The sequence below is a fragment of the Calidris pugnax genome, unplaced genomic scaffold (assembly GCF_001431845.1).
Source record: "Calidris pugnax isolate Ruff unplaced genomic scaffold, ASM143184v1 scaffold69, whole genome shotgun sequence".
Classification (NCBI taxonomy): domain Eukaryota; kingdom Metazoa; phylum Chordata; class Aves; order Charadriiformes; family Scolopacidae; genus Calidris; species Calidris pugnax.
This window is the reverse complement of record NW_015090859.1, coordinates 768,549-795,180: the sequence shown is the minus strand read 5'-3', so window position 1 is coordinate 795,180 and position 26,632 is coordinate 768,549. Positions and strand designations below refer to the sequence as shown.

Here is a 26,632-nt window from a genome sequence, read left to right as displayed (position 1 = left end):
CATCTTGCAGTCCAGACAGCAACGAAGCTATAGACATTTCCTGAAAGGCCAAAGAGTAAAACAGGGAAAGGAAGGTATTTCTCATTAACTTTATAAGCAGCTGCTTCATATTATGAAAATATTCAAACCCCCTATATAAACAAAACCAGTCTACTTCACAGTTTCCTATGAAAGGAATTGACACCATCAGACCAGCTGAAAACAGAACAAGGAATGATCATCCTTTTACATAATACTTTCCACCTTTCAAGAAATTTCTGTTAATTCATATGTTGTACCACTGTGTATAAATAGCAGATTCAGTACTAATACACATAAGATGAGGTTAATGGACTATAAATGCCATACTTTGTTCAATTAAGGTTTTTCTGAGATGCAAAGTTTTAGGCCAGTGATGTTATCATCAGTGACAAGGTGCCTTACTTGTATTGTTGACAGGGCAAGTTATGTGAACCTGGTTGAGAGAAACAGCAGTCAGAGAGGAAACTATTATTTTTCTTTTAAACAATTTAACACATCCAAAATGCTTAGTTCTTGTGCAAATGCATGCTGTGAAGAGCACAATGACCCTGATCATGAAATGAGTGGAACCACACATTTATTTTTTACTTACTATGAATACTACCAGGGGAACCACCTGGGTTCATTTTTGGGACTCAAAGCCTGGAACAGACTTGCACCCTTTGAATTGAGCACCTAGACTGCTAACAGAACAAAAATGAAATCAGTATTTCTCCTGGGTCAAAGCACAATGACTGAGGAAGAATTAAGGAAAGCATATCACTTTTTTCCTCATTTCAATGGTATTTGGAAGTAGCCGCCTCTTCCTCCAGTGTGGTACTGCTGTAGGGTATTAAAAACAATCCAGCTTGACACAAAAGACACCCACTTTCCGTAATTCTCCAGACTTACAAACTCTGGCTTTCTCTTCTAAACCACATTTTGGGGTTGGGGGTGTTGTGGTCTATGCAAAATATCTTTGCATACATACACACATATGCACAGCCTGGGAGAAACTTGCCCTGAATTAGGTTGGTTTAGAAAATAGATCTGAAGTCTTTTTTTTCACATCATATTAAGTCTGAAACTACTGTACCACAGGATTCACGTTTCCAGGATCCAAAATAATTCTGGCCTCATAAATAGTACCACTTACATTAACACAAAGGTCAGACATGTTTGTGATTCATTTATGCCACGTGGTAGTTTTTTGGGAACTACCACAGAAATTATGCAAAAATGCCAGACATAAGACTATTTTGCTAACATGTTTCCTTTGAAAGGAACAAAGTAAAACAGGGTTTGTTTCATCTGCTTGGTTTAAAAAATAGTAGGTGTCTTCCAAGTTTGTACTGTTTTCATTAGAGCTACTCCAAGTTAAAAAGACGGGAGATGTATTTTGGTAAAGGACTAAAATATCCATGAAAAACACATAGAAAACAAAACACTGCAGTGTAGAAGTGCTACTAACCACAGTATCTTCAGGATTCCTGGCTCTCACTGGAGATACTAAGGTTTCTTGGGTTCTGCATCATATGACAAGTTGATCCGGAGTCATCAACTCTAAGAGGAAGCACTCTCAGGAATAAGGTTTCCCTTGATCAATAAAAAATAAAAACATAGAACTATTTCTGGGTTTTGCTATCCATGCACACTCCACCAATAAGTTATTACTGTCTAGTGAGCAACTACCCTTTCAAACTTGCATCTGATTACACCTGAGCGTAGAGAGTCTTTTTAATGGTCCTTCTTTAAGTGTAAATGACTAGGTTGGTTGAAAGTGATAAAACTCTGGTCTTTTCTGCCCTATTGCATTACTGCTGAGTGATTTGGCCATGATACAGAGCTATGATATCATGCTGCATAATGGCTAATAGAGCACCTTCCTCTTCTCTGCTAAATAAAGCAGGGATCCTTACTAGGAAATATGTTTGGGATAGTCTTCCCCCTCTTCCAGCTTTTCCTCTGGGACAGTTACATTTCCACAGCTTGGTCAGAGATATTGTCACACGTGTGGATTATCCAGCTTATCTGTCATCTCCACATTTGATTAGGCAAAACACGGCATAGAATGACCAGGAACAATTTATAAAAGACTTTGTAGAATTAGACCTTTTCCACGTAAACCCTCTGAAGCATAAGGATAACCTTAGCCACCCATTATTCGGATTTCCACCACACCATCTTTTTCAGTTCATTAATCTGATGCAAGACAAGGATCAAATAAAGCAAGATTTAAGTGACTCAGAGCAGGCTAGGCAAAGCCCACCCCAACTTCACAAGGACAGCCTGAAAGCTGAATGCACTTTATGGCTCTACAACCTCTCCTGAGTAAACCCCCACGCATTTTCTCACCACCCTGCAATTTGGCCTGGCAAACTCTCACGGTCTCAAGCCTCCCTGCTCCCACTAAGCTCACAGTGAATGAGCCAACCTAAAAAACTAAGAAGCAAAAATATGCCATCATCAGATAATATACCCCAATTCTTGACACCTCATCATTTTTTCAGCAGTTATTGACATTAAAACCATATGACATTAAACTTCTTGAATCTTTTAATTGTTTCCTACTGACCCAACTCTGTTTTTCCTTTTCTGTTGACCAAGAGTTTTTCTAAAGGTCACAACTGAGTCTTCTATCTGTGATACCAGAAAAGAAACCTCTAGCAATAAGAATAGCAGCAACCATTTGCTTTCCAGCCCAGAAGATACATAATACTGACCCAAGTACATAAAACCCCCTCCCTCCAAAAAAAAAACCCAAAAACAAATACACAAAAATAATCCCCCACTAGTGTAACCTCCACATCAAGCACAGCCTGAGTCATTATCTCCAAATAACAGAATACAGAATAATCTCAGTACAGGTGAATTAAAAACTTGTATGTAAATATTTTATTCTCTCATATTTTGCAAATCAGAAAGCAGTGTTTGGTAATAAAAAATAATACAGACATTATTTTTCTTCCAGTCCACACTCATATATTACCAGGTTTTCCACATTACAGATAAAACTGTCTCTTACAGTCTAAAGACAACATTCTCCTTCTGTATATTCTGTACTTTTGGCTTATTTAATATTAGTCTTCTGAACTATTTACAAATATATTACAACCTTTAAACCTTAAAGCAAAGGAGTATTTCAATAATCAATCTGACAGAAGGATCAGTAGCTCCTACATAACTTCAGTGTTTAAGAGAAACTATACACGCAGTGCGGGAGGTCTGAATAATTTATATCTTAAAAAAAAAAAAAAAAAAAAAAAAAAAAAAAAAAAAAATATCCCTCCTTTATGGGGGCAAAACTTAACACCATCACTGGCTTCAGTGAATTTCTCTTAAGTACTGATACAGCAGATGAGGAACACTCCTTATTTACTAACAAATGATTAACACCACCTTTAGACATGCTGAGAAATTCCCAGAGAGTTGTATAAACGTGGAATATTGGTGCGATGTTGCAATTTCTCTCCTTTTTTTTTGTTGTTTTTTACAGGTTTGTGTATTAGACCTCCGGAAATAGCGCTACTAGTTGGAAGCCATGGACCGACTATGAATGTGTACATAGCCAAAATGACTGTCCCTGACCCATGTACTGCTATAGTCCCAATTGAACCATGGCCAGTCCACTACAGCCAAACGTAAAAGGGAGTGCTAAAAAATTTATATATAAAAAAAAAAAAAAAAAAAAAAAAAAAAAAGAAAAGCATTGAAAGTTTCTGAATACAAAACTTTCGCATTGCAGTGGTACCTACTGACCCGCCTCGACTGGAGGACAGGAATGTGAGGTGATGTCACTGTGCTTGTAGAGAGCCTCGTCTAAGTCCAGTGCCTTGTTGCTCAGCTTGATGGTCATGCAGCCATGGTAGGAGGCGGTGACCGGAGTGGAAGTCACAGGAACATCTGTGTGAAAGGAGAGACAAACAGCTATGATGAGCGGTTTTGAATAAATACCTGTCCTACCTATGCTCAGATGAGCATCACTTCAGTGAATTCAGACTCCCTTCCACGCTGGGATTTCTGCCTCTCCCTCGCTCCTCTCACCAGAAGGTAAGAAAACAATCCCAGATGCGGGGAAAACACCATCTGCTCTTGTGCACAAAAGCCCTTCTCCCAGGCTGAACCCTTCCACAGCTGCTCTGTGTCTCTGCAAGGTTTCCAGTACCAATGAAACCACATGCTGCTCAGCAGCCAGGCTTTGCTCCAATTGCACACTGTGTTCACGCTGGTTTCCACCTCAATGTTTCCCTCCCCCTCCACCTCTGGACCCTCTAACTTTGTCTTTAGTGGAGTTGCTATACCTTCCTCTAACGCTCTCCCTCTCTCCATCTTCAAAAGATCTGCCAAAAGATTATCAGAAGAACTTCACGACAGGAAAGCTCCTCCTATACACAGCCTCTACCACTTGCTGCACTCATCTTTACCGTTCTATGATTATGCACAGGGAGGTTGCTGGCATTCATCAGAAAAGCGCTGGAATACATCAATTGAGTTGGTAAGACTAATGAGACTAATTTATTTTTTTTTATGGAGATCCACTGGGGACATAATTTGATCAGTTTACCAAAGGCAGAAAACAAATAGCAAGGAAGGAGACACTAAGTACAATCCAACAGACTAAAGAAAATCAGTCAATATTATTACTAACTTCTGTAACATCCTATACAAACTGACCTTACATAAACAAAAAAACCTGCATGTAATAAAATAATAACATGAAAATTTACGTGAGCTGTGTCCTCTACCCTTCCACAGAGGTTATTAGTTTATTTACAACCCAAAGCCAACCTAATCAAGCTCGTTGTACAATGGAAAGCAATCAACGTCTGAAAGATTATTTAACTTCACAGCTAATGCAGGTGGCTAAGTAAATCACTAATCTCTACACTGAAGCAAGGACAACTTGAACAATAGGTTGTCCTGTTGACCTGAGATTATATGCAATTCAAAGGGTTCTGCCTGGAGACACGCAGGGCCAAATTTGAAGCTGATGTGAGCAAACACAGCTCAGACTGAGGACAGACTCCGGGACTGAGTGAAAGAAAGAATAATTGTGTGGGATCTGTAAGCCACAAAGAGATACTATAAATTTTTCAGCTTCCTGGCTGAAAAATACCATTGCTCAGTAGTTGCTTAAACTAACCATTTTAGCTACTTCCTATTTCTCCTCATTTACCAAATTATATCTGTGAAGTCTGCTTAAGAGAAGGGGGCATCTGTGTTGTAGTACCTCACATGAATGTAAATTAAGTTTTGACTCTGAAGAAGTTGACAGAAGTCTTGGCTTAATGGCTTGAACACCCATCCAAGGAATCATGCAGATTGCTGTTACCTGTGTCACGGGGCTGACTGAAAGACAGTGTGAGCTTTGAGATGGATTTGTAAGATACTATCAAAAATAACTAAAAAAAATATTTTCTTTGTGTGTATAATTGCAAATCAGGTCAAATATTTAATTTTCTCTTATGACTAGAAATGGATCTGTCTGAAATGTGGTCCTGTAAAGACTTAAAAGCCTTGTTTAAAGGATCCTTCCCCTGGTGGTGTACACACTGCCTGGGAAAACACATATGCGTTGTATAAAATACACAATTAAGGACTTACCAGAACTGAAAGTACCATAGAAAAGGGAGTAAATGCATATATGTTCCATCTTATCTCTTGAAACTCTAAATAATATTTCTCCCACATCTGCAATATTAGCTGTACTTGGGATGGGACATGCTACATATTTTGACTCAGAATTCTTTCTTTAATTTTGGCAAATGGAATAAAGGCATTAAGTGTGACCGCTATATTTTGTTTTTTCCACAGGGTATGGAGGCAGGGAAAAACCAAAAACGACGTAATGTTTTCAAAATTTGAATGAGCCAAACTCACTTAGATGTGACCATTTGGTATAGTTATTTAACCCACAACGATGAATCTGAGCAAAGTGCTGAAATGTTTATTCGTTTGGCAAATGACAAGGTTTCTTGATACAAGTGCTGGGTTCCTCTCAATGGCAAAAGCAGACCACAGGCAGAAATTCCTGTTGCTAAGCACAACAGAACAAAGTGGGAAAGTTGCCAAACCTACAGAAGTCATCTGGGTCTAAACTGTCACAGCTATGATATCTCACACTTAGTTCTACATAATTAAAAACTGGGCTTCACCCAGCACAGATAGTCTCAGCAAACCACAGAGAACTTGGGATAGCTACAGAATGGGCTTGTTTTCTGAGCTGTGAAAGTCTTTGCTGTGCATTTGAGAGCTACCTGAAAGCAAGCAGGTGACATCTCTTTCTTTTGCGATGGCCAGCTTGGACAATTCAATCTGACACTGTAAAATGAGACACTTGGGGATTCAGCCTTGTTTCCATCAGTGTGTGAACGTCCCAGTGTGTGTGGCCTCCCCCTTTTAGGTGTCACTAGGAGCCATTTACATCATACTCTGAAAACTCCTGCTCATGGTGGGAACAGTCACGCCATGTGTCCTAGCGCACATGGTACCTCAGCCACTCTGTTCCAGCTTGACTGCTTCACCACCTACCAAGCGGCCAACATTGCTGCCCCTCCCTTGCTTGGGCAAGTAAGGGCAAGATTTTGCTTAGCTGCTGGCAATAAAATAGGATGTACTGCTGTGCTTCAGAAAAATAAGTGTTTCCTTAATTGCATTCCTCAGCAGTAGGGTCTGATAAACCAGTTCAGCCAGAACAAGAAACAAACAACCAAACGTGGCCAAAATTCATGATTCAGATGAAAATTTGACCTTCCAGGTTCAGAAGGAGAAGGTTCAGAACAGAGGAGTAAACTGACCTCTCACAAGAAGCCCTGTTGTTGCTGAAAAGCCAGAGAAACTATAAATTGTGGTCACCCCTGGGTTGTGCCATGAATACTCTCTGCTGCAAGGAAATCTGTTAATCGTGGAGTGCTGTCATCAGTTCACAGAGAACATCAGCCAGGGAGAATCACCACACCGGGCTTCCCAAGCATCAGTCAAAACAATGTGGGGCCACTGGTACTCCCCACAAGGAGTGCTCACACACTCTCACCTAACGAGCACTAATGAAGCACTGCAGGGGCCTCTGGTACAGCTCCTACAGATTTTACCAGGTTTAAGACTATGACCCTGCTTACAGCTGCCCTTCAGAAAAATCATTCGTATTGTTGACCCAGCAAAACGCCCTCTATTTTTGCCTCCAGCTGTCCTCAGAAGGACGTGGTTGTTCAAAAAGAAAATAATTGTCAAGCACACCCTCATTGCAGACAAAGCCTGCTGAAGCAGAAGCAGAGAAGGAGGCTCCCAGCTTGAATGAGAAGAGATGATTTTCCTGACTGCCAGCTCAGCAAGGTGAGTTAGGAGTCTGTAGTCCAAGCTATAAAACTGGATGCTCACCTGGCAATCCTCCCACGTATGTCTTCACCGTTGACTTCACCAAAGAGCTCTCCAAGATGGACAGACTGTCTTCTAACTCAGAGGTGCTTAGTTCATCCTCTCCAGCTATCCCATCTACCCTCAGGGATAAGTGATCCTTCTTGAGGAGGATGTCCACAGAGTGTTCCTTCTTATCACAGAGATTTATTGCCAGTCTGGACACAACTGTGTTCTCCAAAGCCACGATGATAAACTGGACAGCAGGAGAAAGAAGAAAAATGATGCAGTGAGCAGAAATATATCTAGCCATGTCTATCCAAGACCAAGATGGCCCTTGTTTACAAAGTTTTTGCAGAGCCACCATTGCTGATTGTGTTCTGAGCTCACCTGCATAGATGAAAAACCAGGGAACCAGTGGGACTAATTGTTAGTTGTAACCACTGTGTTTTCAGAGAGAATTCTTAGTGGGTCTTACAGAGGTTGTTTTATTGCCCTGAAAGCAAACAGACTACAGCTGCTCTGTTATAAATGAAAAGTCGGCTCATGGGTTTTAGTATAATTATTCCTGATTTACACTCATGCAATGCCAGAATCTAGCCCTTTAGTATAAATGCCATTAAATCAGTAGCTTTGGCATTCCATCATAACTGGCTTTTCACTGCACCTGGAGTGACACCTAAGCCTGTTTCTTGATGACCTTGGGACTATTACTGATGACCTCTAGAGAATGAAAATTCTTTGCTTATGATATTAACAGCTTCTGTGTCAGAAAAAAAAAACAAAACAAAAAATGCCTGCATACAAGAGACCAGTTTCAGCTTTTACCTAGACAACATCTGCAAAGAGCTCCCTAGTAGTGTCTGACATGTACCCGTAAGAGGCAGAACTTTGGTGTCAGCCAAGCACCTCAGTCTCAGACTGTGTTCTGCACTGGTGGGGGCAAACAGGGCCGCGGGCAGCAAGCCTGACAACTTTCAGTTCCCAGGAAATAGCAAGGAACCTTCTCCAGAAAAATGCTTAAGTCTGTACCTGTTGTTTCAGTTTTTTTGTGGAGTGATAATCAATCAGAGAGAGAGACAAAGGGACGGATGCTTCTTCTGTAACTAGAGCGAACAGCACACCAGTATCTGTTGCTGGTTGAATTGCAGCATTTACTTCTATTTCCCAGGTTGTCTGGGTTTCATTTCCAGATGAAGGTTGCACTGCAGAAAAAGAAATGAGTAGCGTGACAAACACAGGACTAACAGGGTAGGCTATGCAATTTCTGCCTGGAGAAGAGGATAGGTGGATGAGCATACGGAGGGACTGCCACATTTCTTTTACTCAAAAAAAATAATAATCCAAATCACCTGAACATAAAATCAGAGAAGAAAATGCCATGTTTCCTCTTGTTACCTTCTGCATTCTGCTGCCTTTCAGAATGTCAAAGGACAAGGTTAAGCTTTTTTATCACAAAGAGAGATTCAAATTCCAACAACTGTCAATCCAACACATTCAAAGAACTGCTGCAAGTTAGGACACCCGATTTTTTAATAGCTCTTGGCTGTCCAAAAATCACTGAGGAATCTAAGTCCAAATCTGACATGCAGGAAACATTTCAAAGCCTGCGTTGAACTGAAAAAGGATATAAGGAAGCTACACTGATCACCTGCCTGATCACTTCCTGATCACCTACCTCTCAGAAGCATGGGATGTTTTATCTCACTTGCTGAACTCTGAACTCTTTGACATCTTTCTTACTGACCCAGTGGCCTCGTAATTTAAAAAGTGACACTGGCTGCAAAGAAAGTTTTCAATCCTGCTTCTGCAACCTCCTTTCATAGAAGTATTAGCTTTGCTGTTCACCATATCTTGAGATACAATAAATAAGTTCTTTATAAAGCAACATCAGCAAGCTAAAAAAACCCCAGCAAACCCAAAACCCAAGGAGGACTATTGTTTGTAGAAAAAAAAAAACAAAAAAACTGAAGGTGCTGAGGACTCATCTCAGCTGAGTGCTGTCATTTGCGCTTCAGATGCTGCCTTGTATCTACTTTGCAGCTTTTGAATCCATGTAGTAAACAAGACGACAGACACCTGATACTCCCTAATTTGCAATGGCAGAGCAGAAAAATCCACATAATGATGCACAAAAGGCTTCTGCAGAGGAGGAACTGCACATAAAACTATAATAGACGGTTGGCATTTGTACGGGCTTAAAAATACTGACAGTTGATCGCATATATAAACAAACAGAATAATCTAGAATAAAGGTGCCCTTCTGAGTGCTAAATTAGTACGTCCAGGTTTGGTTTGAAACTTGTTATTCCTGTATCTAGGCCAATTTCATTCAGCTTGTATCAGAGATAAGCTTAGTGTGTTTGTCCCAAGTGTAACGCATATCATCCAAGGATTAAATGTGAGTCTGATCTTGGACATCTTCATAGAATTTTCTAGGTTGGAAGGCATCTTTAAGATCATCGAATTTTGCTAGCCATTATATTGATTTTTGGTCCATCATAAGCTCAAGATACAGCACTATGGTGTGCTGTTCTCCCTCTTCAGCAGAAAATAGTGGAGAGTGCTGGAACCATGTACGCTGCTGACAGAGGGAAGTGAAGCCCCTAATTCTGAGGGTGAGCTGGAACCAGCCTGGATGTGAAATGCATCACTCAAACTAATCCATCCTGGTCATATTCGTACTGGCTCTAACCATCACACATAAGCTTCCCTTTGCTGTAACCACAAGTTTAGCTATTCCCTTTCCAGCCACAGCTGCCAGCCTTTTCTGCATCAATCAACAGTGAGCCTGGCACACACTCAAGTTTTAAACTGTTGAGTATGGTTAATGGCAGGAAAACAGGTCAGAAATAATAGTAAAAAAGTACTTACCATAAGTAAGATTAAACACAGCAAAACCTCGTCCAGGATAGAAAGACCCTCGTCCTGCTACAGAAAAGCACTGCATCCTTTCATTCATCTTTATGGTCTCTTGGATAGTGGTGTCCTCCCCATTCAGCCAGTTCCATGCCCGCATGCAGCCATCCAGCCGAGGATTTATCTAGGAAGATAAAGCAGTATCTCATGCCTCAAAATATTGCCCAGTGAAGAATAACTGATTTTGGGTGCAGTGGAATATCGAATTATGTTACGATACTGAACAGGAGAAATCATTTTGACATGTTATGCCCATGCAAACCAATTGGTGGCAACCCCAGTCCCGCAACCCCAAGCAAGTAAGTGGTCAGTATTCCCCAGGAAGCTCCTCTTAGCTCAGCTTGTTTCCACAGGACAGAAGGGCAGTAGCTAATGCAGGTGCTGATTTGATTTTATTGATTCTGTTCGCCGCTCCTACATGCTGCCCACGATTAGTACAATTCACTTCTAAAGCTCTGTAGCCGAAGCTTTGTAACTCCTGTGATTCTGCATTGCGAAGGCTGGAGGCTAACTTGTAGTTAAAAAACCCAATCCTCTTTGTCATTGACAGCAGATTTCATGACACACAAGATGTTGGACCTGATCCTGGTATAAATTCTCAGGTTCTGGTTTAAGGGAGGGGTGCCTGAGCCACAAGCTGGGCACACCACTTTGTACACACCTTGTTCCTTCCACCTTCTAGTTATATCATCCTGTACCAACTCTCAGCAATAAAAGATGACATGTAAGAGAGAAGGCTCCTTGCAAAGCGTCTAAATCAGCACCTTTACCCCCAATTAATTGAAGGAGAGAGAGAATTAAGTGTCTCAGCCAGGATAAAAACCTCAGGAGTTTTTGGCTCTCAATCCTATATTCAGACCACACCCCGAGCTTAATGTTTCAGACAAGCAGTGGCCCTGAATGACTTCTTGAGAGGAACAGGAGCCTTCCTCAACTGTTGCACTCCCAGTCACAGAGCCGCAAACTTGTCACCTCATTTAGAAATAAAGAGATGCCAATTTGGGTCTCAAGGTGCCAACTCTGTGTGTGGTGGACATTCAAAACAGCCTGAGGCAGCAGCTATTCCAGAAACACAGCGATCTTTCAATCTCACACAAACAGTGCCTAACATTTTATTCATATGCCCTATCTACTTGAATTAGGAGGAAATATAGAAAAATAAGCTTCAGTTTTTCTTTGGTTTTACTAAACTGAAACAGCAAACGCAAGAAGCAAAACCATGATACAGGTAGACATAGTGCTTAGAGACATTGTTTAGTGATGGTTTTTATTGGAGTCAGGTTGATGGTTGGACTAGATGATCTTAAAGGTCCCGTCCAAGCTAGACAATTTTATGATTATAATATATGTGAAGCACAAATTTCGATCACAACACAGGAATTGTCCCCAGAGCTGTTTCCAGACCCAGTGGGTACAATGGTACCCTCATACAGTGGTGTCTCTGCCCACTGACCCCCCGGGGCCACTCCAAGCCAGCATGACCACTCTTAATTTTGTCACGTGCTCCAGTTCTGCTGTGTCCTAATTCTGCAGGCCAAGGGTGGGATACAACCTCACCCAAACTTATCAATCAAAAAATCAGGAGTCTCACCTTTGCTACTGCCTTAGGCTCCCTCTACAGTCAGTGGAGAGAAAGCTGTATCCAGAAGGTGTTAATTCCACCTGTTTCAGGGCAGGCTGAACTGCTCTCAGGAAGGACCTACATCACCCCAAGAGAAGACGAAATCAAGCCCTTCAGGCATGCAAAACAACATGAGCGATAATGCTATACTTACCGGTAGAATAAGGTTCTTCGTTTTGAATGGAATGCCTCCTACTGTCAAATTCAGCTGATACAGTCCTTTTTCTAGAGTAAAGAGATCCCCCGAGACAGCTATTTTCATAACTGCATCCCTGTTGACCTTTATAATCAAACTTCTTTCAAGTTCTTCAACAGAGATCTGAAAAAGTAGAATTGCAAATAGAGTAAGAAGTCAGGATAAAAATAACTTAGTATCTGCAGCCTCAACTAAAGGACAGACACCACTAGTGAAATCCCCAAGGTGGAGGAATTTTTTGTGTCCCCAAGCCTCTTTGTCCACCTTTTAAGTTCCATTCCGCCTTGACAGGTAAATCTTTACTCTAGAAAGCAACCTGGGGTTGCCCTAGTGGCAAAGACAGCCCAGCTACTTCAAAACACCTACACAAAAATACAGGTGGATTAACTACATGACATTTGTAGGTTGCTCTATGCAAAATGTAAACGCATTAACAAGTTATTAATGAGAAACTTCCTATTGCAACTGCATGTGAAAGGAAAAACTGGAAAGACAGATCAGAAGATGTATGTTGTTGGATGAGTGAAAAATAAATGCAGAAGCCTTCCAGTTGCACTAAGTCTAGTCTTTGAATACTGACCCCTGAAAAAAGGCCAACAGAAGATGTCACGTTTGAGAGGGCAATAAAAATGTATAATAGGCAATAATTTTACTCTCAAAAGTCTCTGCAAGTTTCACCTCCATGTCTCCAAAGAGATACTTCTAGGAAGACTCTATCTCCGCTGAAATTTTAAAAAAAAGTCATAATTTTAACTATGACCAGGCTGCACAGAGAAGCACTATAAAGCTCAGCTCTGCAGAGGGAGAGGAGGAGGCAAAGCACGAAGCTGACGCACAGCAGGCTGCTGAAGAGCAGCATGGATTCTGCACCTTGGGACCTGGGTCCTGCTACCAATGCGGGTGTTCTGTGGCCGTAGCAGAAGACAACCCCTTTCTTCCTGCAGAGAAGAAAGGAGTGTATCTCCTCTATTTCAGTATCTTCAACACAGCACTCCTTCCCATGCCATGACTCCCTTGCCACCTACCCACTCTTCACCCATGTAAACTCTATTCCCTGGGACACCCAGACGTCATCATCAGTGAGCTGATGTACAGAACCAAATACCTATTTCAGCAGCTGTTTATACCTGTTCTTCCCTCTTCCTGCTAGTAGCCCAGGTCATGAGCATCTTTCCTTTTGGATTTCAAAATTACCTGCCCCAAATTTGTCTCCATCAGCCACGCTGAGCCCTCGCTCTGTGGCTGTAATATAAAGGACAACAGGGTTGAGCAGGTTTATGCCTGGACACTCCCTTTGGATTGCAGTCTTTAGTAATGAAGATTAAGTGAATTTGATAGTTGAAAAGATTATTCACAGACTATCAAGCTGCTTCTCCTGTGGATTCCAGAACAGTCTGGCTTATATTGCTAGAACACTGTTTACACCTGGTGTGTTGCTCCATGCTGTATCCTGCAGGACACAAATTTACTTGTCTGAAGCTTTCTTGTTTAAAGTGGCATCTACACCTCCTGACTGCATTCCATGGAGACACACACACCAGTCTCAAACAGGCTTTTTTGGGCATTGGCAGGCTGTAAAGTCCACTCAGTGGGTGGGATCATTAGCCCACAGGTCCTGGCAGCCACAGCCCAACTGGCTTAGCAACCCTGGCCATCTAGCTAAAAACTCACTTGGACACCTCAGCTTGGTGTCATTGTCACCGCAGCCCTAATGCACCGGGGTGCAGAGTGCCATAAGGAGCTGGCACAGTTGCTCTCCCTGCTCCTAGCACAGATTGTGGGCAGCCATGGAGCAAACAACAATGGGGAAAGGCCGGCTCCAGCAATGCCTGTACAGAGATGTCCTCTGTGAAGAAATTCTGCAACTGGTAAGGCCACCAAAATTCAGGGAATTCTAAAATTTTGCCAGGTTGCATGGAAAGTAATAACATAGACATTTTAAAAACTAGTCTGAGTTCCTAGCTGCTTCTGATCATCACTATAAACAAACCCAAACCAGTGGAAACTTCCACAGGAGAAGGAGTTAATCCCCGTGGAAGCTCTTAGCAAAATTCCAGTTTAGGAAATTACATTCTGCCTACTTCACGCTGCCCTCTGGCAGTTTCAGCTGCGGTTCTTTATATTCAAAGCTTAATTGCTGGTGCACCACCGTCACCTACGAGCCAAAAGGGGAAGCATTTCCGTAGTTAGCAGACTGCCCTAATTCCCTCCTTGCAACCAGCTGCTGCCTGCCACAGTGTGCTCAGGGACCATCAGGCGGGCAGTTCTCGTAGCTAAGGGTTCCCATATGGTCTAGCCATAAAGTCGGTCAGCTTTGTGTCTGAATTCCTGCCCTGGATCACCCATAGCACAGTAGACAGCCCTGAAAAGGGACGAGAGTACAGGTAGCCGCAGGGTTAAAGCCAAAGACACATCTGCTTGCGATTGCTTAACCTCCAGTTCTGACATTTAACAGTGCAGGTAGGTTATTATTTTTGCTAACCATGCTGTCCTCAGAGCAGTACTAAACTAAACGTTGAAAACACGACAAAATGATGACTTTTTTTTTTTTTGGAAATGCAAAACAAACAGAAGGCGAGTGCGCTCGCTACTATCATCAGTTCATACACGCCACTTCATCAAGCTGGATTACACACAAATAACTACATTAGAAGTTTTTCCTTGTTTGTGTTTTCAATGCTGGGAATGATCACTTAAAAATAGATTAGGAGAGATCAGAGAAAATACCTAGGTGGAAATACTGGCCCCGAGTTGTGAAAATGCCTTCCTATTACCATAAAAGTATGCAGCTTTTGCGCAAGAGACCGTAAGTCATACACTGCTGGTGCTTTTTCTCATGTTTTGCTTTTAAATAGCCATTGTTTTTTCATCTGCTGAAAGTAAAATAGCAAAAGTACTAGTTTCTCACAACCTCTCAAGTTCCAAACTCCACTGTTGTAGGTCTAAGCAAAACTAAGAGCTTGATCCTGTGTATACTGAACTCCAGAATCAAGTTCCCCAACTGCTCCAAAGGTTGTTGGGGTTGTGCTTCACACAAGATGGGTTGAAAAGTACACACAAGTCCATCCTTCAAGTGAAATGTGTGGCAACATGTTTTGTAAAAGGAGAAAAGTAAAAAGGAATAACTCCTCCTCAACAGGATTACCCAAATTAAAAACCATGCCAGACAGAGGAAAAAGGAGAAATGAGGGTGGGGAGCAGATTTATAGTTTTATGGCTCCAACATGCAGATTAAATGGCATTTAGAGACAGGGGTGGCCCTGGATGCTAGGCAGAAGAGACCAAAGTACCTACAGGGTGGAGGTGAGGGATAAGAAAACAGAGCAGAGAAAGGAGAAATGACCAGCACCCCAGCAGCACAAGCAGCATCCCAAGTCTCAGAGGTGAGTCAACCACGAAGTCAAGAGACTAAGGGCTCCTTCCTCCTGCTGCCATTCATCTGGGGGTAAATCCTTCTGCCTTTGGCCAGTATCAGGCATGGCATTAACAGTTTCACTTTGGGAGACAGTCACCAGACCTATGGCCATCGACCTGCTCCACACAAGCACTTCTGTGCCAGCACTGTGATGCTCTCTGCCCTTCTCATGCCGTTCTATGTCTCTGGTAGCTGCCAAGCCCTGCTCAGCCCATGCTCAGGGCAGCACTGTTGGCTGCAGGGACACCTCTGCCCCCACTTTGGTATGGCTCCTGTCCACCTGCACTGCCCAGGGCTGCTGCTGTCACAGCACGCACAGCTCTGCCTGCCTTGTCCCAAAATGCCCTGGGGAAGAGTCTTCAGGGGATTTATACAACGTGCAAAAAGAATGCACAAAGAGCTCGTTGCTGCAGCAACCCAACCAGACAATTTGTTGGTTATGATGGCACCTGGAGTTAACTCCATTCACCACCACTTTCTGGGCCCAGCCATACAGCCAGTTTTTTACCAGGAAAGAGTACACCCATCCAAGCCGTAAGCAGTTTCTCCAGGAGAATGCTGTGGGAAGTGGTGTCAAAGGCTTTACTAAAGTCTAGGTAGACAACATCCACAGGCTTTCCCTCATCAACTAAGCAGGTCACGTTGTCACAGAAGGAGATCAGGTTAGTCAAGCATATTTATTGGCATATTACAAATCAGCAGAACAAATCTTACATCAAATTTAGTAAGAACTGGCTTGAGGTTATTCCTATCTGTAAAGATACCGCATGCCATACATTTTATCTACAGCTTTGCTGAACCTCTACAGCTCTCCATTTGGAATCTAGAATTGTTTCAGTGACAGTAAAGGAACTGAATTAAACATCACCTCATCTGCTCAGAAAATTACCAAATGTCAATAGTTGACAGTGAATGCACTCAAGGACTTCTTTATTTATTCATTAAACCCAAAATATTTCTCACCTTGATTTTTCCTTTAATGAGTAATTCTGAATTTTTTTATATGAAAAAATTTAAACCAGAAAATTATCCACAGTTACCAGCAGAGTTAGCTGAGAACTTCCCACCCACTCCCCAAGAGACACATTGACTTAAAAGTCAAAAGATTTATTTAAGTAAGACAAAATGAAAGGGGGGGAAAAGGCATAAATGAGAAGATGCATATATGAATTGCTGATTTAGTGTAGAACATACTACAGAATGCTTTTCCTGATTCTGTCACAAGTAGTAACACCCATGATGCTTCCTGAACCACCAGGAGATGTTCTGACTGAGTGTCAAGAACATCAATCCTTACAAGCTCCAAGATGCAGTGCATCATCTTGTAAGATTATTAGTAAGCAGAGGTCCACTTAGTTTCCAATAGACTCCAATATCTTTAAGCAGAGGTCCACTTAGTTTCCAATAGACTTCCAACAAGGGAAATGGACTATTTTTTATATAAAGAAGTCTGAGGAGCTTAAAAAAGGCTACTGTAGCATCACAGATTTGTCAAGGGCTCAGACAATGAACCCTGTGACTAAACAAACAAACAAATGGATGAGTAAACAAAAACAACCACACACACCACACAGCAAACAAACAACCCTGGAGAACTTCCTTAAGAGAACAGCTACTGAGTTTCTTGCCTCTTACTCCCTTCCAACCCTCACCCAGAAGGCATCTTCTCATACTAACACGAAGTCATATTAGCACTGCTGCATCTCAGAGCTACCGTGTCTGCTCTGGTCAGGCTGGCGTTGTACAAATTAGTGACCCAGCCTAGTTTACAAGGGTTATAAAGTATAATTCAATTTCTTAGGAAAAATACTCTGTTCTCACCTTAAGATGTATCATGTACTGGAGTGCATTGAATGGATAGGTTGGAAAAGCGTCTTCTCGAAGATGCAAAGAATACAGAAAGCCTAGCTGCACTTGACAGAGCCCACCAGGAGCAAGCCAAGAGAGGGTAAGATCCCAGCAGTGGTCTGGACTCACCGTTTGCCACATGCCGTGGTTGATGAGGGGTCCGCTGCTGGTCACGCGGCCAATCCCGTTGTATTTCAGCTGCAGCTCTAGCCGTCCTTTGCGCAAAGCCAAGACTACCCATGTGCTGTCTTGATGGCCTCCAGCAAAGAAAAGGATACCTTCAGGATCAAAGGTTCTAAAGTCGAACTCAGCCACAAGTCTGACCGCACAGGTGCCAAGAAATAAATTAGTTATGCAGAGTTCAAAAACCACAGAGTACTTTCCATACAGATAGCATCAATTCTAGCAGTTATAAAGCTCTGTTAATACATACTAGCTTTTAATGCACTCCTAAAAGACTTAAGCTGGAAAGACGGATTTTAAAACACCACCATGAATAAAGAATACATTATTGGACTTCAGTAATTATCTTAGGAGTGATGCGGTCAAGGCTGTCTTTCTCTATTACTGGTTTGGATAATGTTTCGCCTTACAGGACTCCATAATCCAAACAAATAAGGATGATCATAGAAATAATTGTTACTGTAATGACTTAATTCCATTGCATGCATTAAGGCCGGACAACGCATCCAACTCTAAATTGTCCTCACCTCGTCAGTTGTTTCCTTTTGAAGCGCAGTCTGATAACAGGAATGCCGCTGAACATCCTCCCCAGGTACAGGGACTTAATACTTTTTCCAACAGCAAAAGGCACACATGGTATTATGTTCTACAACCAAAACACGCTTTTGAGTGCTTATTCTCCTCTCGCAGCAGAAAGAGAACCAGCGAGTACGCCTCCTTTTCTCATGTAGTTGTTACACATAGAGCAGGCTACGGTACTTTAATGTTTATACTCTCAAAATACACTTGTTCTGGTACTGAGAACATTTCCTCTTTCCTTCCCTCCTCCCTCCTATCCACCTTGGAGGAATGTTTTCCTGTTGCAAAATGAAATTATACTCATAAGGTACAGCATAAGGTTTTCTGCTGCAATGTCGTGCTCGCAGCAAAAGATGTCCTAAGAACTTGCTGCTGGTTGGTTTCTGCAACCAGCAGCCCGTCCGCCTGAAGCCCATCCACCTCCAATGCCTGGAGGATGAAAGCTGCAAGTGCTGGTCCATAACTTACACCACATGTCCTGAGACCCGTGCAGCAGGATCTAACTCAGAAAAGCTTGTGCAGCCAGAGGTAACTCACAGCCAAACAGAGGGCTGGCAGGGCTATCACTGGCATGCTCTTATTGGAATGGGGACAGGAGGAGCATGAGAACAGACACTCCGGATGAACGTCCTCCCAAAAAGACTACCGAGACCCTTCTTTTCAGCAGAGCTACTGTCCCCAGCTCTCATGGCCTTGCCAGTATGACTTCCTCCTGCTGGTCACTGAGCTGAAATGGCTTTGGTCCAGAGCTTCATCAGTTATTCTCAACTGCAGTGTAAAATAAAGGTCTCTTCAGCAGTTATGGCAACAAGGACTAACATACCTCACATGTATTCATGTCCCGGGAAAGTTTCACTCCCCCTCTGCCATCGCAGTGACAGGTATAACTCCCTGGCGAGTTGACACAGGTCTGTTCACAGAGCTTTTCTTCACATTCATTTATATCTAGACAAAACCAGCAAAAAAAAAAAAAAAGAGGAGAAAACAACAACTGAGTTTGCTTAAACATGAATCATCTGGGGGAAAAAAAACGTTATCAGTGCTGTTTTGTAGCACCTTTCATTTGAGCACGTCCAAACGCTCTGCAGCCAGTACTTACCCTGGGACACATCTTTACAGGAGGGAAGAGTTAGAATTAGCATCTGCACAAATCTGTTTTCACAGACAGATTCCAGCTGCCCAAAGATACACAGCGAGTCAGTGGGAAGGCTGAAAGCAGAGCTCAACTCCTTGTCTGCTGGTTCAGAGCCCTGGCCTTGAACTTCTAGACAAGACTTCCTCCCTTCAGGCCCCTTCTGCTACGCCTCTGCTGACTGCCTCCTGCTCCTTCAACTCAGCTTCAACTCAGGGACTGCTTGCTTCATTGCTACTCAGCAGCTGGATCCTCAACAGACAAGTAAAAGCTGAGTTTCTCATTCATTTTCTTTTTGGTTTTTGTTTTGTTTTGTTTCTTTGGCTTGTTTTTATCCGCTTTGCAAACAAATGGAGGAAAACAAATTGTGACAGCCCACAGGGATCTCTTCAGGCAGAGATAAACACTTAAGAGCCCAGCAGGGCTGGTTGGCGTGTGATACAAGTCATTACTTTAACTTAGACAAAAGGCAGAGAACAATGCTAGTTTTGGAATACTTTCAAAACTTACTCCGTTGAGAAAGCTTGCAGGCAGTGTAGCCAGCAGAACTGTGCATGGTTCCAATGCATATTAAGCTCCTAGTTCAGAATAATACCACAAGACAGGTTTTGAAAGAACAACAGCTACTGCTCTGAAAGTTTTCTTGTCCCACAAAGAGAGACAGCAACACGCACAGATGCTTCCGAGCTCCCACCAGATCCTGTAATAAATTCAAGAAATCTCAGGACTCTGGCTCGTACAGCTTCATTCAAGTCATCGAAGATGACTGCAAACTAGATGAGCTCAAAGATGACAACAAATGGCAAACTCACTCACAACTAGGGAAAGGGAACAGAAGTCCAGTGTGTAAGCAAGATTTAATAATAAAAAAAAAAGCTTTTACTGAAGCCTGAAATTAAACTTCTGGGTTTTTATAGCTTTAAATCATGTAATAAACGCTAACATGATGTTATTTCATGAGCTTACCCTGACATGTCTTTCTCACGTTGTCGTACTTGTAGCCTGCATCACAAACACACTCGTATGAGCTTATTAAATTTTTACAGTGAGCTTCTCCACAGATGTCTGTTGATGCTGTGCATTCATCTATGTCTGCAAAACAAGCAATTAAACAATATTACTTCAGATGAGTATAATCACTTCACTGTTCGCACACTGGAGTGGGCTCAGGGTTGAATGATCCCTCTATTATTTTTGGTAACTGAAAAACCAGTATCTTTTAGAATCTAACTTTAGAGTCAGCTATAAGAAGTGACTTCAGGCTTTCAAAACCAGTTGTTGTTTCTTTCTTGAAGCCATTAACCACTATTGGAAAAAACAATTCAAAGTGAGCCAGGAGAAGTACTGTAAAACAAAATAGCTCCCACAAAACCAAAAAAAATCCCACTCCACTCTGGGGCTGAAACTGGGTTAAAAAGCAGCCATGAGGAAAAGCAGTATGATTTTTACTGAAACTGAAGGAACACGTAGCCTGTGGAGCATCACAGTTTTCTGTTCTCTTTCCTCAGACAGGCAAACTACCTTTTTTCATGCATTCACAGAACTAAGATCTAAACCTGCTGATCTGTAGCGGTAAAGGGGAATTGAAGCAGCCCAATTTGTCACAAAGACCAAGTCGTGCCTGAGAGATGGTGTGGGGTTTCACCACGAAGGCAGGCAACAGACTGCAACTGGAGGTCCATAAAAACAACCAAATGTTTTTCTAACATGGTAACTAATACCCAGCAAAACCCTGGTGTTGACAAAACGTTTGCATTATACTGAGAGTTTAATATTTACTTTTGCTTTTTTGTATGTGTTAAAACTACAACTACGTGTTAAAACTACAACTACATGTTACACCTTGTGATTTTCCCACGTATGAGTGAACTGGCCTGTGCTTATATGTTACATTCTCAGTGCTCTAGCAGACAGCACTAGGGTAGTATACAAATACACATACATAGGAAAACAAATGGAACTGTGAGCCCACTCACCGTCCGCCTGTCCGTGCCAACCGGCACCGGAGGAAAGGCACCATTCAAAAGGGAAGTTGGCTCTTCTAAGCGGCTGCTCCCATTAGAAAGGGATACCGTGTAATCTACATAGTCATCACTTTAAACAGTGGAAGTGACACAGAAATAAAATTCTGCTCTTTGTCTTTTTTGCCGGCAGCATTAATATGTTGTTCAGATCGGGTATGCAAACTGTTTAGAGCTATGTTGTCACATCCATCTGTAAGAGGCATATACACACACTTGCCTGGTTTTTCATGAGACAGACATAACTTTAACGGCCACCCATGATCATTAATGAGTCTGTGTCTCAGCACGCAGTTTCTTAACACTTTTAAAATCTCAGTTGCTTAAGTTTTGGTTATGTAAATTCATTCCACAGTTTCAATCAGATACTCCAGATCCTTACTTTCTGTTCTCAGCTGCTATATAAAACAGTTGCCAACCTTCACTAAGGCCTTTCTACAGCTATTAATATTCACTTGCAGTGAACTTATCCATCCATATCTATCTGAGCTCATTAGCTGCTGCACATATCCAAATTTGCAAAAATAAATTAAAATAAGAAACACACAAAAGGAAAACAAACGGCTGACATCCTAAGACACCGGGAGCCTGGAAAGAATCATAACAATGCATCTGGCCAGCCCGTCCTCCTCTCAACGTCAGGATATCAGGACTGATCAGCTAAACTAATTTAGCACAATCCAAGCCACAAATCCTCTGTGAATCACAGCCTGTGTGATGATGTTGGAGAGCAACACGGTGTGATTGCTGACAAGCCCAGGCATGTAGTGCTGGCTGGAGCACCCAGCACAACCCCAGCAGAGCAACCAGCACATCTCTGCTGGGCTAGGGAGTAGATGTGGGATGCTTAGTGTCACCCAGCTCTCTGAAATACAGTCACAAGTCACTAAGCATTTGCTGAAGCAAACTGAGAGGCCCAGCAAAGCTTACCTTCACATGTTTTGCTGTCTTTAAGAGTGAAACCGCTGTAGCAGGAGCAACGGTAGCTGCCTAGCTTGTTGAGGCAGAGCTGGTTACAGCCACCATTCTCCACTCTGCACTCATCAATATCTGCATCAAAAGAAAGCGTTAAAGTCAGCTTTTCACCTCCGTAAATAATCTGGAGGGTGAGAGTGGGTAGGATTTGGGAAGGAGAAAGACCAAACAAGACTCTATTACAGCTGCGACACAATGATTACAGAAAGTACAAAGATTTCATTCAAACACTTCAAGTACAGTAGTCCAAGTTCATTAAATTAAAAAAAAAAAAAAAGACAGAGAAGGAACTGTAACTGAGTATCTCCCTCACAGCTCTGAGAATGCAGAAAATTCTCTTCAGTCACTGTGGTGGAAGTTTGTTTGCAGAAGCAAACTAATTATAATTACCGTATTTTATATCATAACTAACTTTTAAGATTATACTGTGACCAGTAACTTTTAATTAAAACTTAAAAAAAACCAAGAATGATATATCCTTACTACTAAAGAACTCATGAGAACACAAAAAGTTTTAAGTTCACAGATACTGAGCACAGTGAGATAAACAGTGCTCTGTTGAAGTTAGTCTCACAAGCCTACTAAATTCAGTAGAGCCTGGATTTTACCCTCGATGTGCCCTACCTGGTCATTATGTCCAGTTTGTATCTGGGACTCTAGAGTTAGCTGTTGGGTAGAACAGCATAATTCACAGCATTTTATAAGAAAAAAAGGGGATATGCTTCAGGCCGATCAGTTGGAGCATAACTTCTTAGATTACCTTGCCAAGAGCAAGCTGAGAACCAACAAAGTCATATAAAAAATGTTGATGTGAAAGAGTTACCTGTTTCACAGAAGGGTAAAATCATGAGTGGGGTGTAAGTCAGGTTCAGTTCTGTGACTTTTGAATTGGGCAGCACAGTACCAGTGCCCATTTGAGGATACAGCAAAACCCAGTACACCTTTCTTACAGGTATAAAATATAAGGAAACCCAATTACCTTTTTCGCACGTTTTCCCCTGCCAGCCATGCTTGCATTCACAATAGAAGTCCCCCTTGAGATCTTCACATTTGACGGTCCCTTCTTTGTGACAAGGATCAGGAGAGCACTGGTTTGGTAAATCTGATTTAGGTAAGGAACAAAAAACAAAACAAAACATAACAATACACTGAAGTCACTGACAACCAGGTGTTTCACTCTCATTAGAAGTCAAGAAGCTTAAACAGTAATGGAGAATCACTATCAGAAACGCTCACACCTGGCAAAACTGGAAGCTAATTCTTAGTGCTCACATGCCAAACAAGCTGTGCCTGGAATTTTGCAGAGCACATGCAGTGGAATTCATCTCATTACAAAAGGGAGTGAGCTACCACCCCCGTATCTGAAGGGCACGTCCTGAAAGAAACAACTCCAAGTAGCTCATTTTAAAGAAAGTTAATTACACTCTCCCTAGTTTTGGAGAAAACAGAAAGCAGGCAGCAACTAAAGTACTCAAGGGAGAATGGGTACTCTTTTCAATTACTTTGGGTAGATCAATTGAGGATCTTACCAGGTCTGATAGATTTGTTGCTAGCAAGCGTTTATATCTGAAATTTTGGTCAAAGCTGTCCAATTTAGGCTTTTGTATTATGTAGAATAAAAATAAAAAAGAAATGCCAATGTGTTAACAGCATAACAATAGCCAACCACTAATCCAGTTTACAGACAGCACAATGTTCCTATGGGGCCAACTGAACTACTTGGAGACTGAAGTTAGATGCACACAGTGTTGCAGTTTATTGAGATTACCATGGAGTATTAATTGCATATTTCTTTACATTTATCGCATTGTACAATATAGACGTTTTCACCACTCCTTTGTCCAGAAGGTGTTTAATGGAGCTTTGGACATAAGGACCATCTAGTACAAGTTCAAAAACTATGACAAACATACCTGTCCACTATGCATATGCTTATAATAAAGATTCCACTGTTGTTCTGAAGAGGATTAACAGATGCCAGAAATCAGCAGATGATTGGCAATGGCTGTCATTAAATATAGTGGGCTGAATCAAGCAGGACAAAATAAACAAAGCAAAGAAAGGAGTTCTGTAAAAGGTCATAAAGGATCACAAATCTCCACAACTGACAGAATTTCCATGTCAAGTTGTGATTTCATTCACCTCTCTCAAAATACAGCCAAAACATATTGGTTCCAGGCAGTGTCTCACTTTTCTCCTCTATAACCAGCACAGCTTCAGCCTCTAACTGAGAAGATAAGCATTTGTCCTGAGCCTTAGCAAGGTGCTCCATCGTGGACAAGGGAGGAGAGAGCCAGAGGGCAGATAAGGAACAGAGTGTGACTTGGCCACAGAACCTCTGATTTTCAGTATTTTGCCTTGAGTCTCAGAAGCTAGTGCCTGGGAAAACTCTACAGGAAAAGCACCAAGTACACAATCCTAAAAGCCTCACAGAAATAACCATCCACTCACTGCAAACAAGGCCTAATTATCTTTCTCACTCACCACTCAGGCTGTGCAGAAGTGGGGCAAAGCCACAGCCGAGGTAGAAGCCAGGCCACACAAAAGAAGACACAGCTACATGGGCTGCCTGAACATCCAGCTGCCAGAATGCCTCCTGATAAATCACTGCCTAGTGAACACACCACTGGAGGTGGAGGAGTCGGGGAAGGAGAGGCCAGGTTAAGGCAGAGATGAGCCACGACAGAGAAGCTCTGATCAGCGTGCTTCTTTTCCTAGGCAGGCCAGAATTTGTATACAGTAAACAGGATGGTTCAGGTAGAGTAAGCCAAGTCTGTTTTCTTGAAGCAGCACAAACTAAGCCTCCCAGACATGGCATTGTTTTCAGAGTTACTTGATGATAAACAAAACAAGTCAACGGGGCAACGCATGACTTATCTGGTGTATCCTCAAGTTTCTGGTTCTTTTCTTCAAACTGGATTTTGATGTGCCTTGCAAAGCCGGTTGGAAATAACACTGCCCAGCAGAATACCACCCTATCACAACACATGAGACATGGCAGGAACAACCACAGACATTACTGTTGCGTCAACGCTGTGCCAATAGTTTGCTACTCTTACCATGAGAGTCTGAAAACATGAGACACAGCTTTATACTCTCCTGGTGGCTTCACAGTTGTGTAATTCTGCTAACTTCGAAGAAGGTGCTCCTGATTTAAACCATTGCAAGACAAAATGGAGCTTTTGTTTCCATTCATTTACATGACAGGTTTTAGAAAAAGGTATTACAAGTAAGGAGGGGCATGACCTATTTGTGTGCTTGGAGCTGTGTCTGATAGCACATATATGGGTCATAAATGCAGACAGAGAACAGAACTACCAGCTCCATTTTTGAAGTCAGTATGGAAACAAAACTTTAGCTAAGTACACTGACTGCTGCTTCCAGTTCATTACTCTGTACTGTGAATTTATTTTTTTGATATTCACAAAACAGTGCGAATTAAAAATAGGTTGGAAAAATGGTAGATTCTGAAGATTACGACACTCACTATTAAAAAGCAGACAGGACCTAACAAAAATCCTATTGTGTTTTTTAAGGCTACATGCAAGTTTTTTCCAAAAAAATCCCGTACAGTTTTCCAAACTCTTACAGAACCAAGTCCCTAATTCCTAGCTGACCTATAGTATCTCTTTTAGAAGAGAATCCAGATCTGCAGACAAAAGTGCAGGTATCTATCTATGTGTAAGGCAAGCATCTATCTGCAAAGCATTTGTCTTAAATTCTCATTGCAGCCAGTGGAGATCTAGTCAGTACAACAAACTGAGTCCCTAGAGTGATTCTGTTCTCCCCAGAGCAGACACAGTTTGGTCAGTGGAATCCCTTTAAAACCATGGACTGCAGAGTATTAACTCTCCCCTGACTGTGATGGGAATCACAGTTAAGGGATCCCATCTAGGAATCCCATCCCAGGAATCCCATCTAGGCACCTGTGTGGAAACATCTGCACCCAGCTCTCTGAATCTGGAGCTGAATCCTACCTGTAACCCTTATGCAAAGATCTTATGAAACTGAGGCTCCTCAAATACTCTGCTTAGCTGTCTAATCACTGTCACAGTTAAAATCTGTACCTTTTTATTTCTAGTATAAACTAGTCTAGTTAATCACCCTCCAGCCCTTCGGTTGTTCAATGTCTTTGAATGCCAGATTAGAAGACTCTTCCAGTACCTCGTTTTGAGAGGAGAAAGACTGCTAAGAAACAAAATTTAAATGTGTCTTGCAGGCACAACCCCACAGAGCTACACAGTCTTTTGGCAGCATCTGTGAAAAATTTAGAGGCACACTGAAATTGGCCAAGCACAATGCCTGTCATTCTTCCAAGCGCGTTTCAGGCTCCTTCTCCGTTACATCTCCTGTGAATTGACAATGGCCAGCCAAAACTCAGCCATTTAAA

General features: G+C 42.0%; 1 protein-coding gene across 1 annotated transcript in view; it reads right to left on the bottom strand.

The window, feature by feature from the left end:
- Positions 1–3,678: 3,678 nt before the first annotated feature.
- GAS6 (growth arrest specific 6) overlaps positions 3,679–26,632 on the bottom strand; it is a 40,670-nt gene continuing 17,716 nt past the window's right edge. The window contains exons 4-14 of the mRNA XM_014944080.1: positions 23,222–23,344; positions 22,198–22,317; positions 20,213–20,338; positions 18,938–19,059; positions 18,063–18,181; positions 17,482–17,671; positions 12,048–12,212; positions 10,228–10,396; positions 8,386–8,558; positions 7,378–7,609; positions 3,679–3,903 (exon numbers count right to left, since the gene is read on the bottom strand). Coding sequence (XP_014799566.1) covers positions 3,752–3,903; positions 7,378–7,609; positions 8,386–8,558; positions 10,228–10,396; positions 12,048–12,212; positions 17,482–17,671; positions 18,063–18,181; positions 18,938–19,059; positions 20,213–20,338; positions 22,198–22,317; positions 23,222–23,344 — 1,691 coding nt within the window. The 3' untranslated portion in view covers positions 3,679–3,751. The remainder of the gene's footprint in view (positions 3,904–7,377; positions 7,610–8,385; positions 8,559–10,227; positions 10,397–12,047; positions 12,213–17,481; positions 17,672–18,062; positions 18,182–18,937; positions 19,060–20,212; positions 20,339–22,197; positions 22,318–23,221; positions 23,345–26,632) is intronic.